The following is a 24813-nucleotide window of genomic DNA, read 5'->3' on the forward strand; positions in this document are numbered from 1 at the left end:
GGTAACCATGGTTCTAATCCTTTGGAGGATTTGGAGAATTTAGATGAGATTGTAGAGACTTCAGGGGTTCCTGATTCTTCATCAAAGATAGATGATCAACCTTCACATTCACTTAAGACTTCCAACATTCTTGAGTAGCAGGTATCTATTTGTCTTCCTGATTGGGATTCCTACTTGCCAGATATTGGTACTTTGTTTGTGGAATCTCACATTTCAGAATTGGGAGACATGCTTGAGGGGATTTCTCTTCTCTTCAATGACAATTTCATCACATTTGGGGATTCTTCTACATTGCCTTTGGAGATTCACATTCACAAGTCTCCTCCTTCACTTGATTTGTCACATTTTATGGTTCGGTTTGATCATGAGCATGTGATGGCTTCTTCAACCTTGGAGGCTCCTATTCAATTTTTAGAGGCATCTTTGCTATTCGATGATAGTTGTGGCACCAGTGTTGTCACTTCATCTTTGTCTTTGGATCTCATTCCTAATCGGTTTCCAGTGGTTCCTTGTTTGTCACTTCTCATGATTGGGTATGTACCTAATTGGTTTGTGGCATCTTTATCCAAGGACTTGGTGACACATGAACAAATTTCAGAGACACCATCATTCTAAATTTGGATTTTGCTTCCTCATAATTCCTAACAAAGATGGGAAGCATATCTACATTTTTACTTGGTGTATCTTCTTCCCAAGGAGAGAAATGTTGTTTATAGGCATTGGTCTATGTTTTGCCTTCAAGCACTCACCACTTATGTAGGACATTGTTCATTATGGGGGGCTATGTAGTATCCTTTCTTCCTTCCTATGGGGGGACACGTGATTCTATATACATGATGTATGCAGTCCTTGGGGGGTCTTGAGTCCTTCATGCATCATGATTTGCTTGTTTTTTCTCTCTTTTGGAGAGGAGTTTTTTCCCTTGTGGTTTACTCCTTTTCTCCACTTTATGAGAGATTTCTTGCATTGCATTTGTATTGTACATGGGTACCTAGCCAGGACCCATCTTGCTCATATTGCATAATAATCTTCTCCCTAAGTTGCACTTAAGGGGGGATGTTGGAGTAAATTATTATTTACTCACATGCTTAAGTTTACTTAGGCAATTTATTATTTCCTTGGTGCTAGGTAAGAATAATATTATTTTATTAGTTCCTACATCTAGTATTTGTGTTGAGTGGTTGTACCTACCCTTCCACCTCATTGGTGTTTTCATTTCTCTCTTGTCTTTATAACGAGAGCTTATTGTACATTTTATTCATCTCAATATCATTCATCTATTGGTGAAATATTATAATCTCTATTGTGAAGGTTTATGGCTATTTGTGGTCAAGGGAATTTGATAATTCCTATGGAAGCATCAAGATTGGAGGATTCATTAGGTATTGCTTTAACAACTTACAAGCTTCTTCACACTTCTCATCCCATCAGAAAGGTACATTCTTATGCAATAGATGAGCGAAGGGATGGCATATGTCTGCCAACTAAAAGATGAAGCTGCAGATTGATTGCAACATACCTTTGAGTGATCTTAATTGACTAATGCTCTTTAGTGGTGGCATTTCCATGATTTCTTTGACTTTTGTTGGATCCACCTTGATTCCATTTGTTGAGACTAAATATCCTAGAAGTTTGTCGGATGTGACTCCGAACACACACTTCTTCAAATTTAGGTGGACATTGAACTTCTCCAAATGTCGAAAGATCTTGTCTATTATGTTCAAATGTTCTTCTCCTGTGAATTAATTACCCAAGATATTATCTACATAATCATCCATTAAGATATGCATCATGTCATGGAAGATAGTAGTCATTTCTCTTTGGTATGTTGCTCATGTATTATTTACACCAAACAACATGACATTCCAACAAAATGTACCCCATGGATAGGTAAAAGCTATTTTATCTTGATCCTCTAGAGCTATCCTAATTTGATTGTAACTAGAGAATTCGTCCATTAATGATAGCATAGCATGTCTCGCAGTCAAATCCACAATGATATCTATGTTAGGTAAAGGAAAATCATGCTTTGGGCATGCTTTATTTAGATCTCAAAATTTTGTACACACTCGGATGCTTCTATCTAGTTTTGAAATAGGTACAACATTGGATATCCATTCAACATAGTCAATTGATCTGATAAATCCTACATCCAATAGCTTCTTTGATTTTGCTTTGACCAAAAGGGCTATATGTGGATGCATCTTCCTTAATTTTTGATTTACTGGTTTGACCCATGGAGCTATTGATAAATGATGCATTATAAGATCTGGATCTAACTCTGGTATATTCACATAAGACCAAGTAAAATTGATTTGTCTTTTCTTGAAGAATTGTTTTAAGTTTTCCTTTTCTTGTGTCGACAAAGAAGCTGCTAGGTGAATGATCTTGGGACTTTCCTCTATTCCAATGTTGATAGGTTCTGCTGGTTCAATGACAACTGGATATCTCTCTTGATATGGTGGTTAGGGAAGAATGTCAAGCCTTCCATCCTTTCGTGCCTCAAATAGGTTTTGACCATTGGATGCATCCTTTATTTTTCTGTTTCTTAATCTAACACTACCGCATTGTGGTTTTCACCAATATATCTATCACTTATTTTCATATTTTTTGTGACCAAAATAATTGGCATTTTCTCCCAGAGAAGTCACGTTATTAAGTTCATAAGTGAAGCTTGTGTCATAGCCCCCTACAAGTGAAGAATCCTTGGGATTCCAATAGTCAATTATAACATTGTCATTATAAAAGGTCTCAAGCTCAGGTGTGGTTTCTTGCCCCCAATCTATAAGTTTGGGGTGTACAAGTGGAAGGGGATCATTTGGTTGATTGGTATCAAGGGATATAATGGTTGCGATATAGAGGTTTTCAAGGTTTATGATAATATTTTCAAGGTCCAAATCGCTAATCACCTCAAGGTTATCTGTTATGTCCGATATTCGACCCTCCTCGTAGGAGTCACTCTCGTTATTCTGTGAATCTTGTTCTAGTGGTCTAAGACCCTAAACTTTGTCCCTCGTCATAAGTTCTAGTAGAATGGTAAGAGTGAATCACATATACCTGCATATCTTTAGAAGACACCTAAAAAATTCCCTCCCATTCGTGAGAATCCATCTCACTGCCATATTGTAATTTATGAATCTATTCAATTAGATTGGTAGTATATTTTTCAATGATATCCCCTCTATATCACAATCATTTGTATCTTTTGCAAATGAGAAATCAGGTTGTATAGATTCAATGAGACCTTCTTTTCTTAATCCAATGGAACTGTAGCCATCATATCCCATTCTCTGCATTATAGTGAATCCCTTTCCAAATTGTTTAGTAGGTTGTAGGACAAAATCCCCCTCCTAACAACAACATCATCAATAATCCACAAAATCAAGGTTGCAATACACAACAAGAGGAACCAAAGCAAAAGCAACAAAACTAAAAGCCAAAATGCACATATACACCCTTAGGGGAAGTATTTCTGATTTAGGTGTCTTCAAGTTGTCCCCTTCATCTTTATATAACCATTCTTTGATGTCTGTTTCTTCGCTTTCATCTGATAGAGTACCCCATTTGATAAAAGGTCCTTGAGACTGCTTCTTAGGAACCAAGGATTTTTGTCTTCCTAAAGATGGTTTTCCATATGACTTAGGTGAAGGAGGTAATTGGGAAATGCAAAAGATTTGTTTAATTGAGTATTCTCCCATTACCCTTGTCCTTGAGCTTAATCTTTGGTTTTGCATATTTTGATGTGGAAGGTAATGAAGTTGCTTCAATAGGGGAAGTGGAAAATGAAGTCATACGATTGCTAAGTACAATGACTTCTGGTTTAGGCCGAATGGTATTGCAATACTAAAATGGATTGGGATCTCCTTGCATAGTTATTTATTGATTATTATGGGGAAATGTCAAGCATTGGTGATATGTAGACGAGACAACTTGCATTGCATGGATCCAAGGACGTCCGAGGAGTATATTGTGTTCTAATTCAAGGTTAAGTACTTGGCAAACCACATTTTTTTCCACTGGTCTACAACTGATCCTTTGGATGCTCTTTCTTCTTCATCATAAGCCTTAATAGTGATCTTCTTCTTGGGATCCACAATATTTTCAAAAAACCCCAATACAAGGACTAATTTGAAATTTCAAATATTTAAACCAACTCCTCCATCTATAAGGACACGCTTGATTCTATGCTTACATGGATGAGTACTCAATATGAAGGGGTGCATTGTGAGGTTGATTTATGGCCATATCATCATGTTCAATAAAAGATAGGAAATGTGGTATGGTAAGATGTCCCACAATGACCTGAAACTGTGCATAGTCAAGGTTTAGGGGTACGGTTGTTTCTTGTAGAGTTTTCTCTAGGATATCTTTATGAGTTGGTGAGAGACATAAAATCTTTGAGATAGATATATGGGATGGTTTTTTCTTCAGATGATCCAAGACATTATACTGAGTAAATACAAAAGATGGTTTACGAGATGCTCTTTGGAGGGTAAATTTTCCTCGACGAGTTGTCACATTACACTTAGGTTTGTTTAAATGATGCTAATCACATTTGCATATGAGTCACATTCAAATATGTGATTGATGACATAGTCATACGATTCATTTGTGTAACTTACTTTATCCTTTTCTTTTTTTGAGGGGCTTCCCTTTTCATAGTTTGGAAGTGGATCCTTGAATGCCACATATTCATCATTAGATTTGTGACCATCAATCGATAAATCACCCCTATCTACCAACTCTTGAATAGTGTTCTTCAACCTTTGACAATCATTTGTTTTATGTCCTTTGCTCCTATGGAGCTCACAAAAATCAAAATCATTCCACCAAGATAGTTTGATGGTGGGTTCATAATATCTTGCTTTATGAAGAGTGATAAGATTATTTGAAAGAAGCTTCCTCAATACCGATTCAAGCGGTTCTCCCAATGGTGCAAATTTTTTGCAAGGATTATATGGAGCTCTTGATTTATTCGTGTTATTGTTGTTTTGATTGTTGGTATTGCATTGTGGTCCTTATAGATTGAACACGGGTTGTTTTGGTTTGAGATTTTAAGCATCTACAACATCATCATTCATGATGTTTTTATTTTTAGTCCAAAACCTTGATTTGTCACTATTGTTGTTGTTACTTGGACTAGCGGTATCCTTGAAAAAATTTATTTGTCCCTTAACTATGAAATATTTTTCTATGAGAAGTCCTTTTTCAATAACCTTTTTAAAAGAAGGTGGACATTGAAGTTGCAGTTGATAACTCAATTCAACATTTAAGTTATGGACAAATATCTCTATCTTTTGTTTCTCTAGTATGTCATAGGGACACTTGCTTGTGAGTTGTCTCCATCTTTGCAAGAAGCTAGTGAAAGATTGTTCATTCCTTTGTTTACTATTGAAAATATCTGGCATTGAAACCTCATGTTCGATGTTGTAGGAGAAAGGAGTGATAAACATGTCCACTAGCTCATTGAATGATCTAATTCCAAGTGGTAAACAATAAAACCATTCTATAGCTTCGCCACCCAAACTCTTAGGAAAATGTTGCATTTGGTATGTCTCATTGTGGGCAACTTCCAAGCATGCAACACAAAACTCTCGGATGTGGTCATGTAGATCATCTTTCCCTTTGCATTTGTCAAATTTTAGAATTTTGAAATGTGGGGGAAAATGTATCATGACCAAATTTCTATCAAATGGATATGGAGATATATCCTCTAATGAGTATTGCTTTGGTGAAGACCCTTCTTGCATCTTTGCAAGTTGTATTTGGAGAACTTGGATTTATTGCACAAGTCTACTCAAAGGATTCACTAGAGGATTCTTCTCTTTCTTGTTCTTCTTCCTTGTATTGACCTCAACTTCATTTGTGTTGTCATTTGTATTCTCATTTGTGTTTGTGTTGGTATTTTTTTCATTCTCAGTTGTTCTTTTTGATTTTGAAACATCAAAATCATGTGGGAATTTTACACCTTGTTGTGCAAGCATAAGGAAATATTTCTCTCTATCCCTATCCATAACCTTTTCCATAAGCTTGTGAAATTTGGGGTCTTGTGATGCATCAAGCAAATGTCCCTCAGATATATCACTAGAAGTCTCATAGTCACTATCAGGATCATGTATTTGCTTTCAAGTTTCTCCAAAAATATTTATTGGATCATATGTAGAACCCTTTCCAAAGAAATCCATCATTTTCTTGTTTTTCTTTTCTGCTCTTGTTTCAACCATATGTGATTTTTGAAATGATGATGAAGTGCATGTTGGTGTGAACTTTGTATGAATGTTGGATGAATGCTTGTTGTTTTGATTTGGATGAATAAGAATGACCCAAAATTTCTGAAGTGTTGTCTTGATCTTGTGTTTGAAAGGATAATCTTGAACTATTAAGGAATAGTGATGCAAAGTAAGTCAAATTGGAGATATAGATGTCACTATGACGGTGACTAACCTTGTCAAGATTGTGATACTAGTTTAGTTCCTTGATGAAGGATGATAGAAATCCTGATAGGGGAACTTAACAAAGTTGGGATGATGAAGATCTCAAAAGCACTAAGAAAATCTTGATTTTTGCCTAAGTTGGGTTTCTTTGTGTGAAATGTATGGCATGTTTAAAAAAATTGTCTGATATAGATCTGATCTGAATGTATGGTTTTCTAAAATGGACTCTTTAAGAAAAAAGGTATCTAAGTCTGATTTTTGTTTTCTCCCTAGACCTGTGTTTTTGCTTTGTATTACAAATGCACTAAAACAATTTGTAAAAGTGCTAAATCATTGCTCAAATGCACCACTCTATGTCTCAAAAAGAACTACTATTTTTGGCAAAAGCACTACCTTATGTGTCAAATGTGCTAGAATATGTCTCAAATGCACCAGTATATGTGGTAAATGCGCTACAATAACTATTAAAGGTGCTACAGAAAGACTCAGATGTACTCAAAGATCTATCAAATGCGCTACTATGCGTGTTTTTTGTTTTTGAACTTTTTGAAAAAAATTCTGATGTGTTTGGTTGAGTTTTTTTTTTTGGTTTTCTAATGCTTTTTTTAGATGATTTTTCTATTTTTGACAAGAAAGACACAACAGACAATAAAGACACGATGTTTGTTTGACTAATAAAATAAAAACACATTTAGCATTTACAACCTAAAGGTTTGGCCAAGACAATACTTGTTGAATCATCTCTTGTTCAACATAATTGTTTGTACCAAGAATTTGCATAAAAACACGTCAATGCAAAATCAACTAAATGATCTAATTTATCCTATGCTCTACTTTCTTCTTTTTTTCTGGTTTTTTTTTCTATTCTTTGTTACAAAAGCGCCAAAACAGAGTCTGTATGCACTAGAAGAAATAGTAAATGCGTTAGGAAATAGGATGGATGCGCTAGAGAAAGGGGTAAATGTGCTAAATGGTAGTTCAAATGTACTAACTAATGGAGTAAGTGTGCTAAACTATGTGGTGAATGCACTAAATAATGGAGTGAATGTGCTAAAATATGGGACAGAGGCACTAAAAGGCAAGGTTTGCTATGGATGGCTTATGTTGCCAGTCTAATAAATTTTGCTCTTTGTCACGTATGCGCTAGACTAGAGATAAATGTGCTAAAAAGACCTTCAAAACCTGCATGGACTAAAACTTAAAAGAAAATGTTAAAAATGGGGCTAAGCCCTGCGGTGAGTGCCAAAAATGTGATCTGGAAATCTAACTAACTATAAGATTAAGAAACTAAGCTACCACAAGACTCTAAAATATTACAAAGTAACCAAATCACCAATGAAACACATTAAACAAGTAAACTTAGAAAGTTAAACCTTCATGCATGTTCCATTGTTATCAACCTTGATCTTGTTGTTAAGATCGCTCTCAGAATGCACTAATATTGCTTCAAGAGGACAAAGAGTTGAATGGACTATGTAGTATGTGAAATGCAATGTAGTGAAACTACAATGCAACTATAATGAGGATAGTGATGATAATGCAATGACACAATGGAGCTATTATGATATGAAGATTTGCTAAATGCTATTATGCTAAAGCCAAAGGCACACTTTTAAATTGCTTTCTTTGCTAGAAAACTAGAATGCTTGAATGCTCTAATGGTGAATAGCCTCAAATGTTGGCTAAAGGCTTCCTTTTATAGATTTTGCAGGGCAAAAATCCAAGGTGGCAAAGATATTGGTTGAGAGTGAATCTTGAGATCATGGATGGTTGAGAAGAATTTTGTTGAGATGTGAGAGATAAAGGGGGAAGGTGTTCCTCCTACAATGACAAGGTAGAAAGAGATCACATATGGAAACATGCTCGCCTTGACCAAGGATGAAGACTCCAAAGATGTAGGATAGTTGAAGAGAATATAGGTTTCCCAAGACATGAAGGAGTCGACAATCTAGGGAGGTTGGAGAAGATTTAGGCTTCCTAGGACAAGTGGACAATGAGTCACTTTGACCAGGTTGATGTGGACAAAACCACCCTCTAAGATATACAGATGTGAGAGGGAATATTAGAAATGGGAGGACACATCAATCTCCTCATCCTATTGACTAGGGATGATGATGAAGATAATTGAAGAATTAAAAATTTAAAAATATTTAATTTGTTTAGCCACATGGAGATGAGGTGGAAGATGAGATGGAGGAAATGATGTGGAATTCAGAAATGAAGACTTAGGTTAGATGATTAATTAAATAATTTAGGATTATTTAATTAAGATATACTCTAGAAGAATTATGATGAATTTTAATTAAATAATTAATATGTTGATTTAGAGGAATAGACAAGAGTAGTAAATAAATAAATTATTCAATCTATTTATTGATAGAAGAATAAAGCCATTAAATAAATAATTAATATTAATTCAATTATCTCTAGTCATTTTTAGGTGTATGCATTCTTCTATCCCCTAGTGTTGATGTTCTTTATATACTTGTCTTATTAGCTTCCTTACATGTATTGCTCAATTTTCACTTATCCTTACTTTTAGTGCTACACCATAATGCCCACAAGTTTTTCATGTCATGTATTTTATTAGGGATGATCTTTGAGACTCTAGTGTTGCCTACATTTACAATAGTTCAAAGGGTTTTTGGGTTCAATATTATTCCCTCTGCTAAAAAAAATTACCATTAGAAAAAAAAACTAATAGGATTGTAAGAAGCTTGAAAATTATACATCTCATGATACATGGGATTTATCCTTATTGTATTATTGTGATTCCCATAAAAATAATGATATTGTAGATCAACTTAAAGAGAGTATTTTCTTTGACAAAGATAAACAAGGCCACAAATATATGTCAAAATGAAGAATGTGTATTGCAAACACTTATAATTTATAATCCTAGTGTTTTAAAAATGATACTATATACTTGAAGTCTTATAAAGTTTCTATTGGAGTTTGGGACTCCTCAAATTTATAATCCATGAAAGCCATCTTGTCATAATTTATAATCCTAGTGTTTTAAAAATGATACTATATACTTGAAGTCTTATAAAGTTTCTATTGGAGTTTGGGACTCCTCAAATTATCCTCCCCCAAGCTCATTGCATAGTTCTCATAGGTCTTATATAATACAATTCTTTTACAAGTGGAAGATTTATAGAGAGAAGAATTTGCAATATGTCTAGAGAAATTATATATGTAATGTCTAGAGGTCTTATGTTATTCCTATTAGGCTTCACACCCATAATTCAACCACTAAGAAGTGTTGATAGCATGCACACTCCCCTTCAATGTCATCACCTAAAGTCAAGCATTGATATGAATTTGGAGAATTTAATACTACACAAAGGTTTGACATGTGATTACTAGGGTTTTAGCCTAGTTCTTCTTGATCATAGTATATCTTCCACTTGATAATTAGAAAAAGAGAACTAGAAATAATTTTTATGATGGAAAACTTTCCCTTGAATGAGGTGTCAATGATCTTCAATATATTATTTTGTTTCTATTGAAAATAAGAGTCTTTGGTAAGAAATAGTTTTGATTATCATATAATAAATGATACTTTCACTATACACAAATGAAACTCTTATGTTACTCTTCTAGGTCGCATTGATTCTTTAAAGGATATTTTTGCATTCGATCTATTGATTAAAGAGCCATAAAAAGTTGCTTGTTTGATTGTACTCCATTAATGGGATAACACCTACACATTTTTTTTTCAGGCATGGCTAAAGGTGGATTCCATATCAATAGAATGACCAACATATTCAATAACATAATAATTGAATGTTTTATTCTTGGTGCATGAATAATGAAGACTATGATTAGTTATTGATTTATTATACTTTTGATGTACATTTGTCACTTACCACTAAGCATGGAGTATTATGTAGAAATCTAGATGTAATACTTATTATATAGGTAATATCTAGTTTAGAATTTGTAAGATAAACCAAATTTAATATCTAGTAAGATTGGTCATATATGACAACTAGATATTAGTTTAATAACAAGTAGTTTGACCATATATCATTTATTAAGTATATACTTTATTTTGAGATACATGTAATTGCTCCTAGAGTATCACTAATCCAAATGATAAAAAGAATTATTTTTAGTGATTGACATGATTTACTTATAATGTGTAAGTCATCTATATATATTATATGTGTAGAAGTTATAGCCAAAATATTGTTTTTATAGCTCTCAAAAAAAAAATGATGGTTAGTCTATCCTTATTTTACAAGATCTGAAAAATTCTCTAAGAAATAAGCGAGATATCCTTTCCAGGCTTGCTTCGTAGACAATTTAACAGGATGATAACCATTTTTTACAAATAGGTGATATGATTTGATTTTAGATAGATTTTATCTATTTTATTAATCAAGTTGTAATTATTGTTATAAATATATGTACAACAAACTAATTTGTTTGTAAAAGGTGGATGAACAAGACTTTAGGATTAAATTCCTTAATTGTATGGAGAAGATGATGCTAAGCAAAAACACACTTGGTCTAATGCAAATAAATTTTACACATATAAAAAAATAGTTAATTGTACAATTTTGAATCTAATAGTGTGAAATAAGCATTCGCAACAAGCAAAAGTCCTTGATTTCTATTCAAGATTTATAATGAAATCCATTAAGGGATATGAAGTAAAAATAATGTTTCAATTATTCAATTTTTAAAAAATGACCTTCTAAACCAACTATTTATATTTGAACTTGAAATGGCTTATTTAGCTTTAGCTCATAAGAGATGCTAGATGATAATTGATAAAGTTAGTCCTCCAACTTCCATTGTCATAATGATGGAAGGATTTTCATTTAAGGCCTCCCTAATGTATGGGTCCTTTCCACTTCCATCTTATATGAATATGATATGCTTACAAGATAAGCTAACCAAAGGGGACTAAGAAATTCAAACGCCTCCATTCTAAATATTGTCAAAACTAAAAATTCAATCATAAGAATGACATATTTTCCTTGAAGTAGTGATGCCTTAGTATAATGTAAGTAAATCTACTTTGGATTGTATCACAAAAGTTCTTTGTTTCTTTTTTAATTGAGAATGTTGTGAAGAAAGATCATAGGCTTCCCTCCAATTAAAAAGGTCACAAAAGTTAAAATGAGCACCTTCATAGAAACAAAAAAAACCTTCATGTCAAGTTTTAATTTGTGTTTAGTGAGTGGTCTTTCAATGTATTTAAACCATAAGCACACAAAAAAACAATTATAAATAGAAAAAATAAATATGATTAATCAAGAATTTAACAAAAATATATATATAATAAATCATAATTATAACTACACACTTATTCTCTCAATGAAAAATATGGAAAACATGTTTAGATTTCTTATCTAAAAAAAAAGGCTAGATAATAATTACATTAAATATTAATAATTATTAAGCTTGCTAATAACGGTCGAAGATTATGACAATCATGGATTGCTTTCAAAGATAATTTGTCCCAACATATCGAGACATGCATATGGATTCTTAAAGATTCTACCCTTTGTTCTTCCCAGTGATACATTTTGTATTATATGTACCCACCCATGGTTTGATATTATACAAAATTTTAATTTAATAGTAATTGAACAACAAAATTCTTAAAATTAAGTTAGTTGGAGGTGACACAAAATATCCGATATTCAAATGAGCTATATAAGCATGTGAATTGATTATGGGGTGCAAGCAGAGTACTCATAAGTGTGTTGCCTAGGTTCAACAAGATTCAATGGTTTCATTTATTAGGATCATGACTAAAGCCTACTCTAATAGAGGAATTTTTCAAATGTTATATTTGGTACTACCCTAGTAGGCATGCTTCCAAAATGTGGAAGCAAAGACAAGATGTATGAATTGGTTGACAAAGTACTTCATGAATGGTAATGATTGCAAGATTTATATACATATTCCTTCTATTTTATCACATTGCGATAAAATGTAGTGAATGATTGTATTGGAGGGTTTAGTTTAGACTGTACTCTCTAAGTTTTTATTTGTTTAGACAGTTCATGAAATCACATTAATAGGTGGGTCTTATTGAAGCTAGTGTAATTTCAGATGAGCCACCTAAACAAGTTGTTTAAACCTGGTCATATTGAAGATTCCAATAACCTTCAAGACAAGTGGATGACAGAAGTAGATAGTCTAATTCATTGGATCTAGAACCAATGCACCGTTCAATCTCTTGCACACCCCAAGACTTTCAATAAATCTTAGAAGGAACTTTTCTATAATATGTTCATCTTTGACTACTTCTTATATTAGAGGTGGCTAGATATTGGAGGCTATGAAAGATCAAATTAAAAGAAGGGCCATCCACATGGAGGACAAATATCACATTGTATATAACAAGAAAGTTTTTGTTTAAGGTGGTAATGATCCTCTTTGGACTAACTGCAAGACTTGTTGGACGTCCTGATTTCTATAAAAGACTCTTCTAATGCACTCCTTGCTCAGTTTGGAAGAGAACAAATCTCAAGTGGCAAAGCTGACATAGTTTGTAGTTGATAACCCATCAAATGTCATTGAAAGGGTGTTAGCATAGATGTTATTTCAACCAGAGATAATGCAAAAAGCCATTGAAGGTATTGATAGACCTCATGCTTCTGCTTTAAATTGTGAATTTGTCATATCATATGCTCATTGAATTCAATTATTTGCTAGCCATACAATACAAGTATGTCAAGAGAAGAGTTGATGATTTCTCCAGCTTAAAATTTACACTCGGGTACCTATCCTCTTTTTTACATACTTTAGAATTTAAAGATTTTTTATGTCTTCACCATTTCACTTTTTACATGCTTTTATATATTTTGTCATAGGACTTTATTGCAATAAGATTACAATTATGCCCACATTGAGCTCTGCATATAAGCACATTCTCTGACCATAGCCATAGATGGATAAAAGAGAGACATAATGTTTCAACAACTATTTTTCTCACATAATATGTGTGAGTATTATTTGGAACCAAGATGTTTGATGAGAGTAAAGTTTGTGTAGATTGGTGATTATTTTAGCAGATTTTTTAATTATTCTATAGATGAATAGGGTGAATCTTTTCATTTGAGAATATTCAATAGGTCAACTTCTACACATACCCATGTATCATATGGATATTCTTGGACTGGATTTTGGATGCAAAAATAATTGCTTCAACCAAAAATTTTATACAATTTCGTCATGAACCAAAATTTATAAACTTTGCTTCCAACTTGTAAAAATATGCATTGATTTTGAATTTTGCAGGCAACACAATCTACCACCCCATATTTCTTTAAAATGATAACTAGCTTCATGAATTTCAAATATATCTATAATGTGAAGTCACTAACTATCATCCTCATCTTAATAGAGTTTTTTAACTTTATAAATCTATTAAAAAAGTATATATCACTATAGAACGTGCACTTTCAAAGGTCTTGCAATTTACTTATCAGACTATTATTGTGATTCAAGTATATACTCCAATATCAATGTTGCATTCTTATCATGAAATCCATCTCTAAAGTCTAACACTAGGATAATGATTTCTTTAAATTGATAACTAGCTTCATGAATTTCAAATATATTTGTAATGCGAAGTCACTGACTATTATCCTCATCTTAATAGAGTTTTTTAACTTTATAAATCTATTAAAAAAGTATATATCACTATAGAATATGCACTTTCAAAGGTCTTCTGATTTACTTATCAAACTATTGTGATTCAAGTATATACTCCAATATCAATGTTACATTTGTATCATGAAATCCATCTCTAAAGTCTACCACTAGGATAATGATTTGGCTTCTTAATCTTTCTTTGTAGTCTAAATTTCATCTCTAAAGTGGCTTGGCAATTATGAATATAAGAGATTCGTTTGTTATTCCTAGTTTTCTTAGAATTTGAGATGGGGCTCTTGCAATTATTCAATGTATTTTGATGATCAAATTTTAATTAGATTTATTACTGTGGATTTTCCTTTGTCTATTTTCTAATTTGGAATCAATATTTTTACCACATAGGATTCCATTAATTTTGTCTTTAAATCTAGAAAAATGGTGACTTTGTATAAGAAATTGTCACCATATATACTATTTCATAGAAGGGTATTTACATCAAAACTACAGTGAATAGATTTTAAAATGATTAGCATATCCTAATATGACTCTAATACCATGTTATTAAGCATTACTAATAACTAAAATGAAAGTTTCAAGATACACGTGTGTGCACGCATGTGTGTACTTGTCCTTGCACATGACCAACAATATTCATGTGCATGATGATAGAATTCTCTATTGATCTCCAAACCCCTTTCTTCCATTCAATGAGAGAGAACCTCCTTAAATATAAAAAATGGGGTGACACAATGCCTATAAAGATACTAGTCATGCCTATTCAAAACTACTATATATAAATAATCAATAATCTAATAATTTTTTATTTTTATTCTTTTTTTGCTTGGTAATGGGTCGAAGCCGAATCGCTATTTGATTGGAGCTATGAACCAATGAGACCACATTTTTGAGGGGCCTCATCTTCATATTTGCTCGGCAATAACACCCTTATATCTCCTTGTGTCATTCCGTCTTCCACACTCAGGCCTCACCTTATCTCTTCATTGCCTGTGTGTGGGACACATGGGCCTCGAGTGGACTCGAACCCAAAACCTCCCATGTAGGAGGCTCGCAACTAACCGCTGCATTGTGGGGTCATCCCAATAATCTAATAATCATTACATATAATTATTTTAAATGAAATAAAACATATAATATATATAAGATTTTATAATCAGTTCTAAGAGATTTCCACAATCCATCATTTAAACAAGTGTAGTTTCTAACAACAATGTCTTTACAATCATTTACATAGATAATAGATCGATATTGTTGTAAACATGCACTTTTAAAAGAGATTAAAAAACTCATAATCTCACCTTTTTCTGACATGATATATGTCATAGCACTGTTAATACATAATTGTCCCCTAACATTAGTTGGTTGTTGCTTGAGTGTAATTATTCATTTGATTTTGAATGGTGGATGCCATAAAATCTATCTAGTTGAATTAAATATGATTAATCCTTCGTAAATATCTCTTTCTAAGAATGTCTCCACAGTGTGGTAAAAGTGTGTACCATTAAAAATGGAATCTTTAAGTAAAACGATGCCAAAATTTTGTAATGTTCTTTTGTATTTTCGGATATTGTAAGCAAGCTATGAAAGTCTCCTATAAAATTGGTACCAATTAAAATGAAATTTAGAACCAAAGAGAGTAAAATAAATTGATTTGTGAATAGTACTGCCAAGATCATATTATGAAATTACTCTGTTCAACAAAAAAACATTGTCGTAGTCATATGCTTTTCATAAAAAATTGCTTCCAAATGTTCAATTTATTTCCAAAATGCTGTATTTTAGAATCGTAATGTCTGTCTCTGAAGGCATTTGCTATTAACTAATTATGAACGTTTTACTTCAGACCTTATAGACAAGAAGGAATAATGTGCAATCCTTAGGTTGTGAAAGGATGAAATGCATATATACCACAAACCAAGTCAGAGAGATGATCCACAAGATAATATTTTAATCTTAAAAATTCTATATGAATTGTAGAATATACAAAAGCCCACTTATCCCTCGCGAACAAGATCCTATGAACATGATTGGAATAGCATCCATCATACATGCTCCACAGGGATGTGGATGAAAGGAATATAACCCAAATAAAGCAATATCAGACAAGATTTTACCTAACAATGGATTTAAGAAACTTATTGAAATGTGAGGCAAAGCCTTCCAAAACAAACTCCTATTTAAAACATCAAATGGCAAGGAAGATATTCTGGTGAGATTTTCTGAAATGAAATTCAAGGAACATATTGAAATGTGAAGCAAAAAATTCCAAAACAAACTCCTATCTGAAATATTAAATGGCAAAGGAAGATACTCTGGTGAAATTTTCTTGAAAATTTCTTTTTGAAGCTTAAACATCAAGAACTCAGAACCTCAGCAACCACCTCTACGATGTTACAGCCCCTGCCAAGACGTTATGTAAAAGGCTGCAAAACATTCTGAGTAGCCACGCTTCCTCAAACATCGTAAGGTTCAGTAACTTGTCCAGGATGCTTGTAATTTTCTTCATTGGGACCAGTCATTTGTCAAATGTTCAACTAGGTGAGAAGCATGCTCAACAACTTCATTGTGTATCACAAGACTCTTTGTACTCTTTGTTTGCAAAATTCATATCCCTAAGGAGTTTGTGATACTGCTCTTCATGTTCCATATCACTACACTCCTGGAAATGCTTTAGAAGGGCTTGCACATTTGCAGGTTTTGGCTTCCACTCATCTTGTTTCATAATTGAAAGGGCTTTATCCATAGCTTGTGTAGCCTTATCAAGTTGCATGGTCTTTAAATAGCCCTCTGCAAGTATTTCCCATGTATTGCAAATGGGTTTTCTTTGCTTGTCTAAAGCAAGCTCAACAAACAACTCAGCCTTTTCGACCAGCCCATTATTGACATAAGCTTTGAGAAGTATATTAGGAACTCTGAAATCATAATCAACAACAGCAGATTCCCATTCTTCAATAAGTTTCTCAGCTCCCTCAAGATCGTCAAGCTTCACCAAAGAATCAAGCATGCATATAAAGTTCATGTTTGTCAATTTGGGGAAGGCTGACTTTAATGACTGCCACATCCTATTTACTCCATCTTTATTACCAACACCTGCATATAAAGTAATGAGATAGATAAATAACTCTCGATCCCATTGATTTATCTTCATTTCCATCTCCTGCAACATGGCCTGTGCCTTATCAGAAAGTCCGGCTTTGATATAAATATTTGCCAGGTTTCCATATGTAGACCAATCTGTATTAACCATAGGATTGTATTTCATTTCTAGCAAAACTTTCTCCATTCCATCAATGTCAGACATAGCAGCACAAATGTTCATCCGAATATTATAAGTGAACTTATCTTGTGAGATGTTTTTTCTCTTCATTTGTTCAAGGACTGAGGGTACCTTATCAAATTTACCTGTTTTTTTGTAAAGAGTCAATAACTGATTATAGGGAAGTGATGTTCTAGCATAGCCCAACTCCTCTATCTTTTCCATTAGTGCCTCTGCTTTTTCAGTCATGTTGGCCGTTACATAAGAGTTCAGTAGTGCACCATAAGTGGGTTCAACCTTTGCAATCTCAGGAAGACTGTTAAAATAACTTTCAGCACTGGCTATACCACGAACTTTAGCTATCAAGTCTAGGCGAACAGCATGATCAGACAAACCCTTTGTAAATTCACTGCGACCTACTATCCACTCGGAAATCTTTTCAAAAAGACAAATCACAAGTCAGGGTACATGACCTGAAATGGAAAATAGAATCTTAAACAATAATTCTATACATCATTCATCAAATAAAGCATAAGCATGGTCAACCATAAATGTCATAAGTATAACATGCCAGAATTCAAAACCTAATACTTCTCCATAATTTTAACATGGAATAGAACCTCAAATTATTACCATCTTTACAGCAGTGATGTGGATAGCTAGTAAACCAATGAGAAGGCCATAATACACCTTAAGTATTGTAAACTAAAATTATTTAAGCCTTGAAAATCGTTCTTTAGTGAACTGGGGGCCACAAAAATGTCATAACATGCCTGAATTCAAAATCCAATATTTCTCCATACTTTCAATATGGAATACAGACTCTAATTACCATCTTTATAGTAGTGATGCAGATATCTAGTATACCTGTGAGAAAGCCATAAAACACTCAAGTATTGGAAATTTGGAATTATTTAAACCTTGAAAATTGTCCTTGCAGAGAAGTGAGGTCATTGGTTGGTCTAGATCCAATCCATACCTGAAGCTAGGAAACCATGACTCTATTATATTTACCACCCACAGAACAAAACAACTAAAAGACTAGGCATAGACCATATCGAAATGGGAAGAACAAACCATTGAGCTTGTGCATCTCAATGGTATCACAATGATGAAACAGAATATGTGATGATCTAGGTGATAGAAAATAAGGCAATCAAATTCAACAAAATTATCTAGGATTTCTGTGTCCCATGTTTGCTTCATGTAATGGAAATAAAACGTGAATTATGAGCTACATAAGTGCAAGAATAAGAAAGTTAATGTAATGTCCCCAAGTAAGTTTAACCATTTAAGACATCATAATTCCAACATTCTCAAAGCAAATAGAAATAGAAATAGAAATTAACATCACGATGGAGTTCAACTTAAAAACCTTACTACCAATGTAAGTTTGGAAAGGATTATGATCTTGAATAGGATGCTTTGAAACCTCAGTGTGACGACTCCCTCAGGGTTGTTGGATCCAAGCCCAGGCCTAATTTTGGGACGACACCCTCAAGGTCTTACATGGGTCACTGATCTATACCCATCTTGGGATAGATGCCCGATGGTTTTACACAGGCCTTTCCCTATTCATTCATACAACCTTCCGACTACATTCATATTAAGGATTAACAATTTGTCTATGTCTTGTTTAATTGTTCTAACTTGTTCATTTGCTAGTTACGGATAAGAGTTTGTATGATAAAGAATAAATAGTTCTGGATTCATACATGTGTTACAGATAAGAAATTAATTATTGAATTATTGCGATTTTATTAAAACACTGATATATTTGACATCCCCTTTACGGTTTATTCTAGTAATCATGAATTAAATTACTGATGTTGTATTTTGTTGTATTATGGATGACTTGCATTTAATATATATTTGTGTAAATTATGTCTACCTTGGCAGGATCGCAGCGGAATTCCTGTAAACTGATCCCAGACGCGTATTCCCAGCCTAAGGAAATCGTATGCAGTGGATGTCAACCAATGGCTAGTGATTAGAGAAGCATATATTCAGACAGAAGTCCAGACGTGATTTTTCCTCAGCGATTTCCTCCCCTTTATATCTCTCAATTTGGGAGAGGTCACAACTCTTCATCATGTATGCCCTTTGGAAAGAGTGCAACTCTTCATTATTTCTACCCTTTGAAAGGGACACAGCCTTTCATAATCAGATGTGCACTTATTATTTAAATCAGATCTGCACTTCCCATTTCCAAATTATCCCCCCTCTCAAATGAGGTTCTCTTCTCCCTTTTATATCTCATTGTTGAGGGAGTCACAACTTTTCCTTTCATGTCTTTTGACTTTTCATTAACTTAATTAATTTTTAATTAATCATATTTAATTATATTATTTTATATTTTAATTTAATTTTTAATGTTTTAATTTTATTATTATCATTTATTATTAAATTCTATTTCAAAGTGGGGACATTACAGTAAAAAACAATTAAATGGCTGATTATGGAGCAAAGTGATTAGAATATCACCAAAACCATCACTAGGGAATTGTCTCTAGTATGTAAGCTAAAAATAACAGAAGAATAAAACTGTCAGGCTCCAATACAAAATAAATAAAATATATGGCATGCTAATACGATAGAAATGAAAATATGATTTATTTGCAAAATGTCATAGATTCATATTTTATATTAAGGCAATAGGACTTTTAGTTTTGCATTATATGGTACTGAGAGGAGCAAAAACGTGTGAGAAATATTAGCAACAGTATCAGAGGAAATTTTGCTTCAGTTTGATTAGCAGTACATAAGCATGGAAAAAGAAACTTAATGAAGGAGATAAAAATTCAGAAACAAGCAAAGCAAACTCAATGCTTAATCCCCGGAAGGAGAGGGAAAATACACATTAGGTAGCTGCAAATTAAAAGGTTGGGTGACCAAAATAGGAGATAAGAACAGAAAGCAAAGGCAACCATAAAGCCCTAAGACCAAAACCAGGTCAGGTACAATTGATAGGAAAATTGGAAAAGTTTTGGTCTCCTCCAAAAGCCATTATTACAACTAATCCTATCCAGTCATTGTATGAGAAAGATAAAAAAAATAGTGAGGATTTTCCAACACAAAAAATGAACTAGCTTATTTTTGGATGAGGGTGTTACAGGGGCATTGTGAGGAGAAACAACAATCTTGCATTAACCAAAAACTTTGGCGATTTACAAGAAGGGTTAAGACATATCTGTGAATAGATTCAGACAATGATAGACTGTGTAAAGTAACTAAAAGTGAAGCTTCAAGCTGTTCCTAGCATTCGTGCACAGAGAATGTATGGCGGATGGTATGGATGAAGTGAATGACAACATAAGAACTAGCACGCTGACGGTTCATCATTGCTGGAGTGTTGAGGTCAAAAGTTTGAATTTCTAAGCTACGTAACCATGTTGATGGCATAGTGGAATGGTAACAGGAGTGACAGGGGGTTGGACCCATTCAACTTCAATGTGTGTGACCCAAATATAGTCCCAATGGAAGCACATCATGCACACAATATTGTGATAGACACAGCTGATTTTTCCCATTAACTGGCATGTAATGAATTGGGTCCATGTCAACAAAGCCAAACTTGCTCAATCTGAAGAAAGGGGAAAAGAAGCTCTAGGTGGAAGAGGATTGTGATTTACAAATGAATAGAGAACATAAGAATGATGACTTGGATGGATTGAATAACATAGAAAAAAAACAGCATGCGGCTTGTTCATCATTACTAGATTGAAAAGCATTTCAACAGTTTCAACTCAAGAAATGAAAGTGTTTGAAATCACAAAATGTATGACACTTGATCCTAATTCTTGTGGCCTCCACAACACAACCCTATTCTTGCAGAATCAAGGACCCTTTGTGTTTAAACTTGCATTGATTTCATTCAAGAGGGAAAGAACGTATTGTTTGTGTGGGTATGACATCCATGTTTGCTCTACATCTTGATTGAAAATTTTCAATATAAGTCCAAATCCTTAGTTCAAGTCTCAAATTTCAACAATTTGTGTTAAAAGTTGTTACGCCAGAATGTTCAAGTGTCTAGAGGGTCTTAAGAAAGGTTGGGTCTTGAGAAAAGTGGAAAAGTCTGCATCAAAACAATCTTGCCTGGGCAGAGTTTCAAGGTTTTCATGCAACATTTCAATTTTTACAAACTTAAACCCAAACTCCAAAAACCCATGGCCGTGTTTCTCATGGGAATGTCAAACTTTTTGTGTTGCATCATAATTATGCTGTATTCTACTTCTTCATTGTGAAATCTCACAAGTTAACCAAGGCCAAAGTCTCACACTTCTCATGCACAAGTGTAGTTGTTACCTGTTTGCACCAAAGCCCCAAAACCCAATGAATATGTAAGCCAGTCAGAAAATCAGACTTATGCTGAAACCCTACAAAGAAACCCCAAAAGTTCACATGCTTAACTAAACTGGAAATTTGGACTTCTGTTGTGACTTTGTGATTGCTACATATCTAAAGCCAAACCTCAAAAGTCGGCATCAATAGCAAGGCTTGAATTTCGGACTTTCCTTGTAAAATTGTAACTACATTACCACCTTGCAACTCTGCCTCAAAAGCCCACCTAATTCATATGAGCCAAAAAACCAGACTTTCTTTGCATTATTGCAAATCTTTACAAACTTGCCACAAAACTCTGCAAATCCTTGTAGCTATATCATGCTTGAGTTCTGAACTTTCTATGCATTTTCGAAATCATTGTAAACCTACAACCAAGATCCAAAAGTCCATATTGCTTATATGCACCAGGAATCCAGACTTCTGTTGTGGCATAATAATTGTTGCATCTTTACCCCAAAACCCCACTGATTTATTCCTTCCAGACATTCAAACTTTACACACTTTTGTAAGTACTACCTAACTACAAAGAAAATTCTGAAACTCTCATGTAGCTGTAAACTTGCAAGCCTGAACGAAAACCCCGCCATCCCTCTAAGCCAATTTCTCAATTAATAGGGAATTTGATTTGACTTCATGACTATGTGGAAAGGTTGATATGAGTATTTGGGATGTAAATGCACTATATTTTGGTTTTGCTTGCAAGAATTTGATTCCTTGATTGCATGTGTTGAAAAACTTTGGAGTTCCAGCTGTATCCAGAGTGTGAAAATATAAGTAGCAGGGATTACAGAGATTGCTGAAGCAAGGAGAGCTCATGGACAGAAATATTCAAGAAATTTTGGGAGTTCATAGAAGTTATGTAATGACTATGGGCAGGATTGCTAGGAAATGTAGGCTGTTCATGGGAGCAATGTGATCAAATTTGCATGATTTGGATCAAATATGAGAGTTGAAGTTAAATCTTTATTATTTTTGTGATAAGGCCTCATAATTTCAAAATTAAGAAACAACTCTTGGTCTTCCTATATTTCATCTTATATTGTTTATTGGAAGGAAATACATCTCATATTCCCTTACAGAAATAAATGTATGTATATGTGAAAACATGACCATTCAAAATCTCTCAAATGCTGAAGATTAGCTAAAGGATCACTTGAGAAGACTCCAAGGTTCATGAATGTAGAAGCACTACGTGTGGATAATCTCTGCTAGTTGATGTGATTGCTGGTATCACAAGGGAACTTACGTTGAATAGTTGAATGCTTGAATTGCTGAAACTTGATCATCTGATATTGCAATCTTGTGATGCTTTCTTTCCTAAACTAACTTGAATTGAAAAAAATGGCAAAAGAAAAGGGTTGTGAGAGAATCTATTCTAATACCTAGAATGTAAGATAGATGAATGATTGGATGGAATCCTACCGAGCGAGGTCTTACCATCAAACTGAACAATTTGACACAAACTCAATGCAATCTTCTAAGGACGTTTCAAAGGTGTTCAAACATTACCATCAAACATTGCTCACCATTCAAGTTAATGCCTAAACAATGAAGCATAAAAATTTGAATTTAAGCTCATATCACTCCAGTTGACCACACAAGGCACACTTACAATCAGTAAGAGGCTAGTGGTATGGACTAAACGGTTTCCACTTAATGCATTCAACAAATCATCCCATTCAATCTAATCAACATGAAAACAAAATGAGAAGTAGAACCATGAGGCTTGTTGAAATAACAAATTTCACCACAACTTCAATGAAAAGAGTATCTCATTTACAAGTCATAACAACAATTCTTCCTTCTCTTACACTACTCTAATTTCTATTCTATCTTCTATTCTATTCACTAATTCCCCTGCTACTAACTATTACCCTTTACAAATGAGAGACTTGAGCCTTTTATAATGCTCTTAATACATCAATGGCTCAGATCAGTTTGAGATCAATGGCCAAGATTTTACATTGAAAACCCTAATTAGGGTTTGTTACAACAAACTCAATTCTGGCCAATGAAATAATTACAACACTTTGGCATTTCCAATAGATAATAAGGGTAGGTGCCTCCAAGTTTGTGCCATCATTGGTGGGTCAGGTTCATTGAATCAAGATGTGCTGATGTGGAACTTCACTGATTGGTGGGACGATCACTGGGATAATGACTAAGATTCCACCTTTAACTTGCACTTGTAGGCTCGATAGATCATCATCAAGGAATATTTCTTGATACACAACATTGTCTAGCCTCGGCGATGATGACAATGATCTTCTAACTTTGATTAACTCTTCTGAAACTGTCCTCTTGAATGCATTGATCATGGAAGTGCAAAGTATAAATCTTAGTTTTGAAGTATTGATGAACTTATGATGTCACCATTGTCTCTCTCCTTTGGAATTCCTTCTCTTGTGACTCCCTTCATGTCGTTGATGTTGTAGATCACGTCTTTGTGTAAGTGAATGCTTCCTATGTGATCTCCTTATTTTTTTCTTCATCTCCTGCAAAACAAACAAGTATCAAATACACTTGATATATAGGTTTAATAAGAGCATATAAAGAGAATTCGCCCTCATGAAGGGACACTTGAAGTTGTTTTTTCTTGCTCATAAAAGGGGGTCTTGAAGTTTACTCCACTCTTGATTTTCATGAAGTTGCCCTTGTCTTTTGAACTTGCTCTCCTCCATTTTCTTGAACTTCGCTCATACCCATGGATTCTTGAACTTCGTTGATGTGTCTCATTTCCTAAAGTCGCCTATGTGCATTGATTTTTAAAGTTGGCTCTTCAGGCTCTAATCTTGAAGTCGCTCATATACCTTGACTTTTGAAGTCGCTCACCTTACTGAGATTATGAAATTGCTAATGTTCAAATCATGATATTCACTCATGTGGGTGAGTTCATGAAGTTTGCTCTTATACACCATTTTGTGAAGTTCATTCGTCCTCAAAATGTAAAACTCACTCATATACCTTGAGTTATGAAGTTGAAATTTGCTCTTGAAGCTCCCTACATGAAGTTGGCTCTAATTTTCAAACTCATGAAGTTCACTTTTGTATGAAATTCTCTCCATTTCCTTAACTCATGAAGTTTGCTCCAATTTTCAAACTCATGAAGTTCACCTTTGTATGAAATTTGCTCCATTT

General features: G+C 33.8%; 1 protein-coding gene across 1 annotated transcript in view; it reads right to left on the reverse strand.

Annotated features, from left to right (window-relative positions):
* Window positions 1–16003: 16003 nt before the first annotated feature.
* Window positions 16004–24813, reverse strand: part of LOC131060050 (large ribosomal subunit protein mL101 (rPPR4)) — a 47771-nt gene continuing 38961 nt past the window's right edge. The window contains exon 2 of the mRNA XM_057993145.2: window positions 16004–17766. Within this exon, the coding sequence (XP_057849128.2) occupies window positions 16636–17766 (1131 nt within the window). The 3' untranslated portion in view covers window positions 16004–16635. The remainder of the gene's footprint in view (window positions 17767–24813) is intronic.

This window comes from Cryptomeria japonica, chromosome 8, assembly GCF_030272615.1.
Source record: "Cryptomeria japonica chromosome 8, Sugi_1.0, whole genome shotgun sequence".
NCBI classification, from domain to species: Eukaryota; Viridiplantae; Streptophyta; class Pinopsida; order Cupressales; family Cupressaceae; genus Cryptomeria; species Cryptomeria japonica.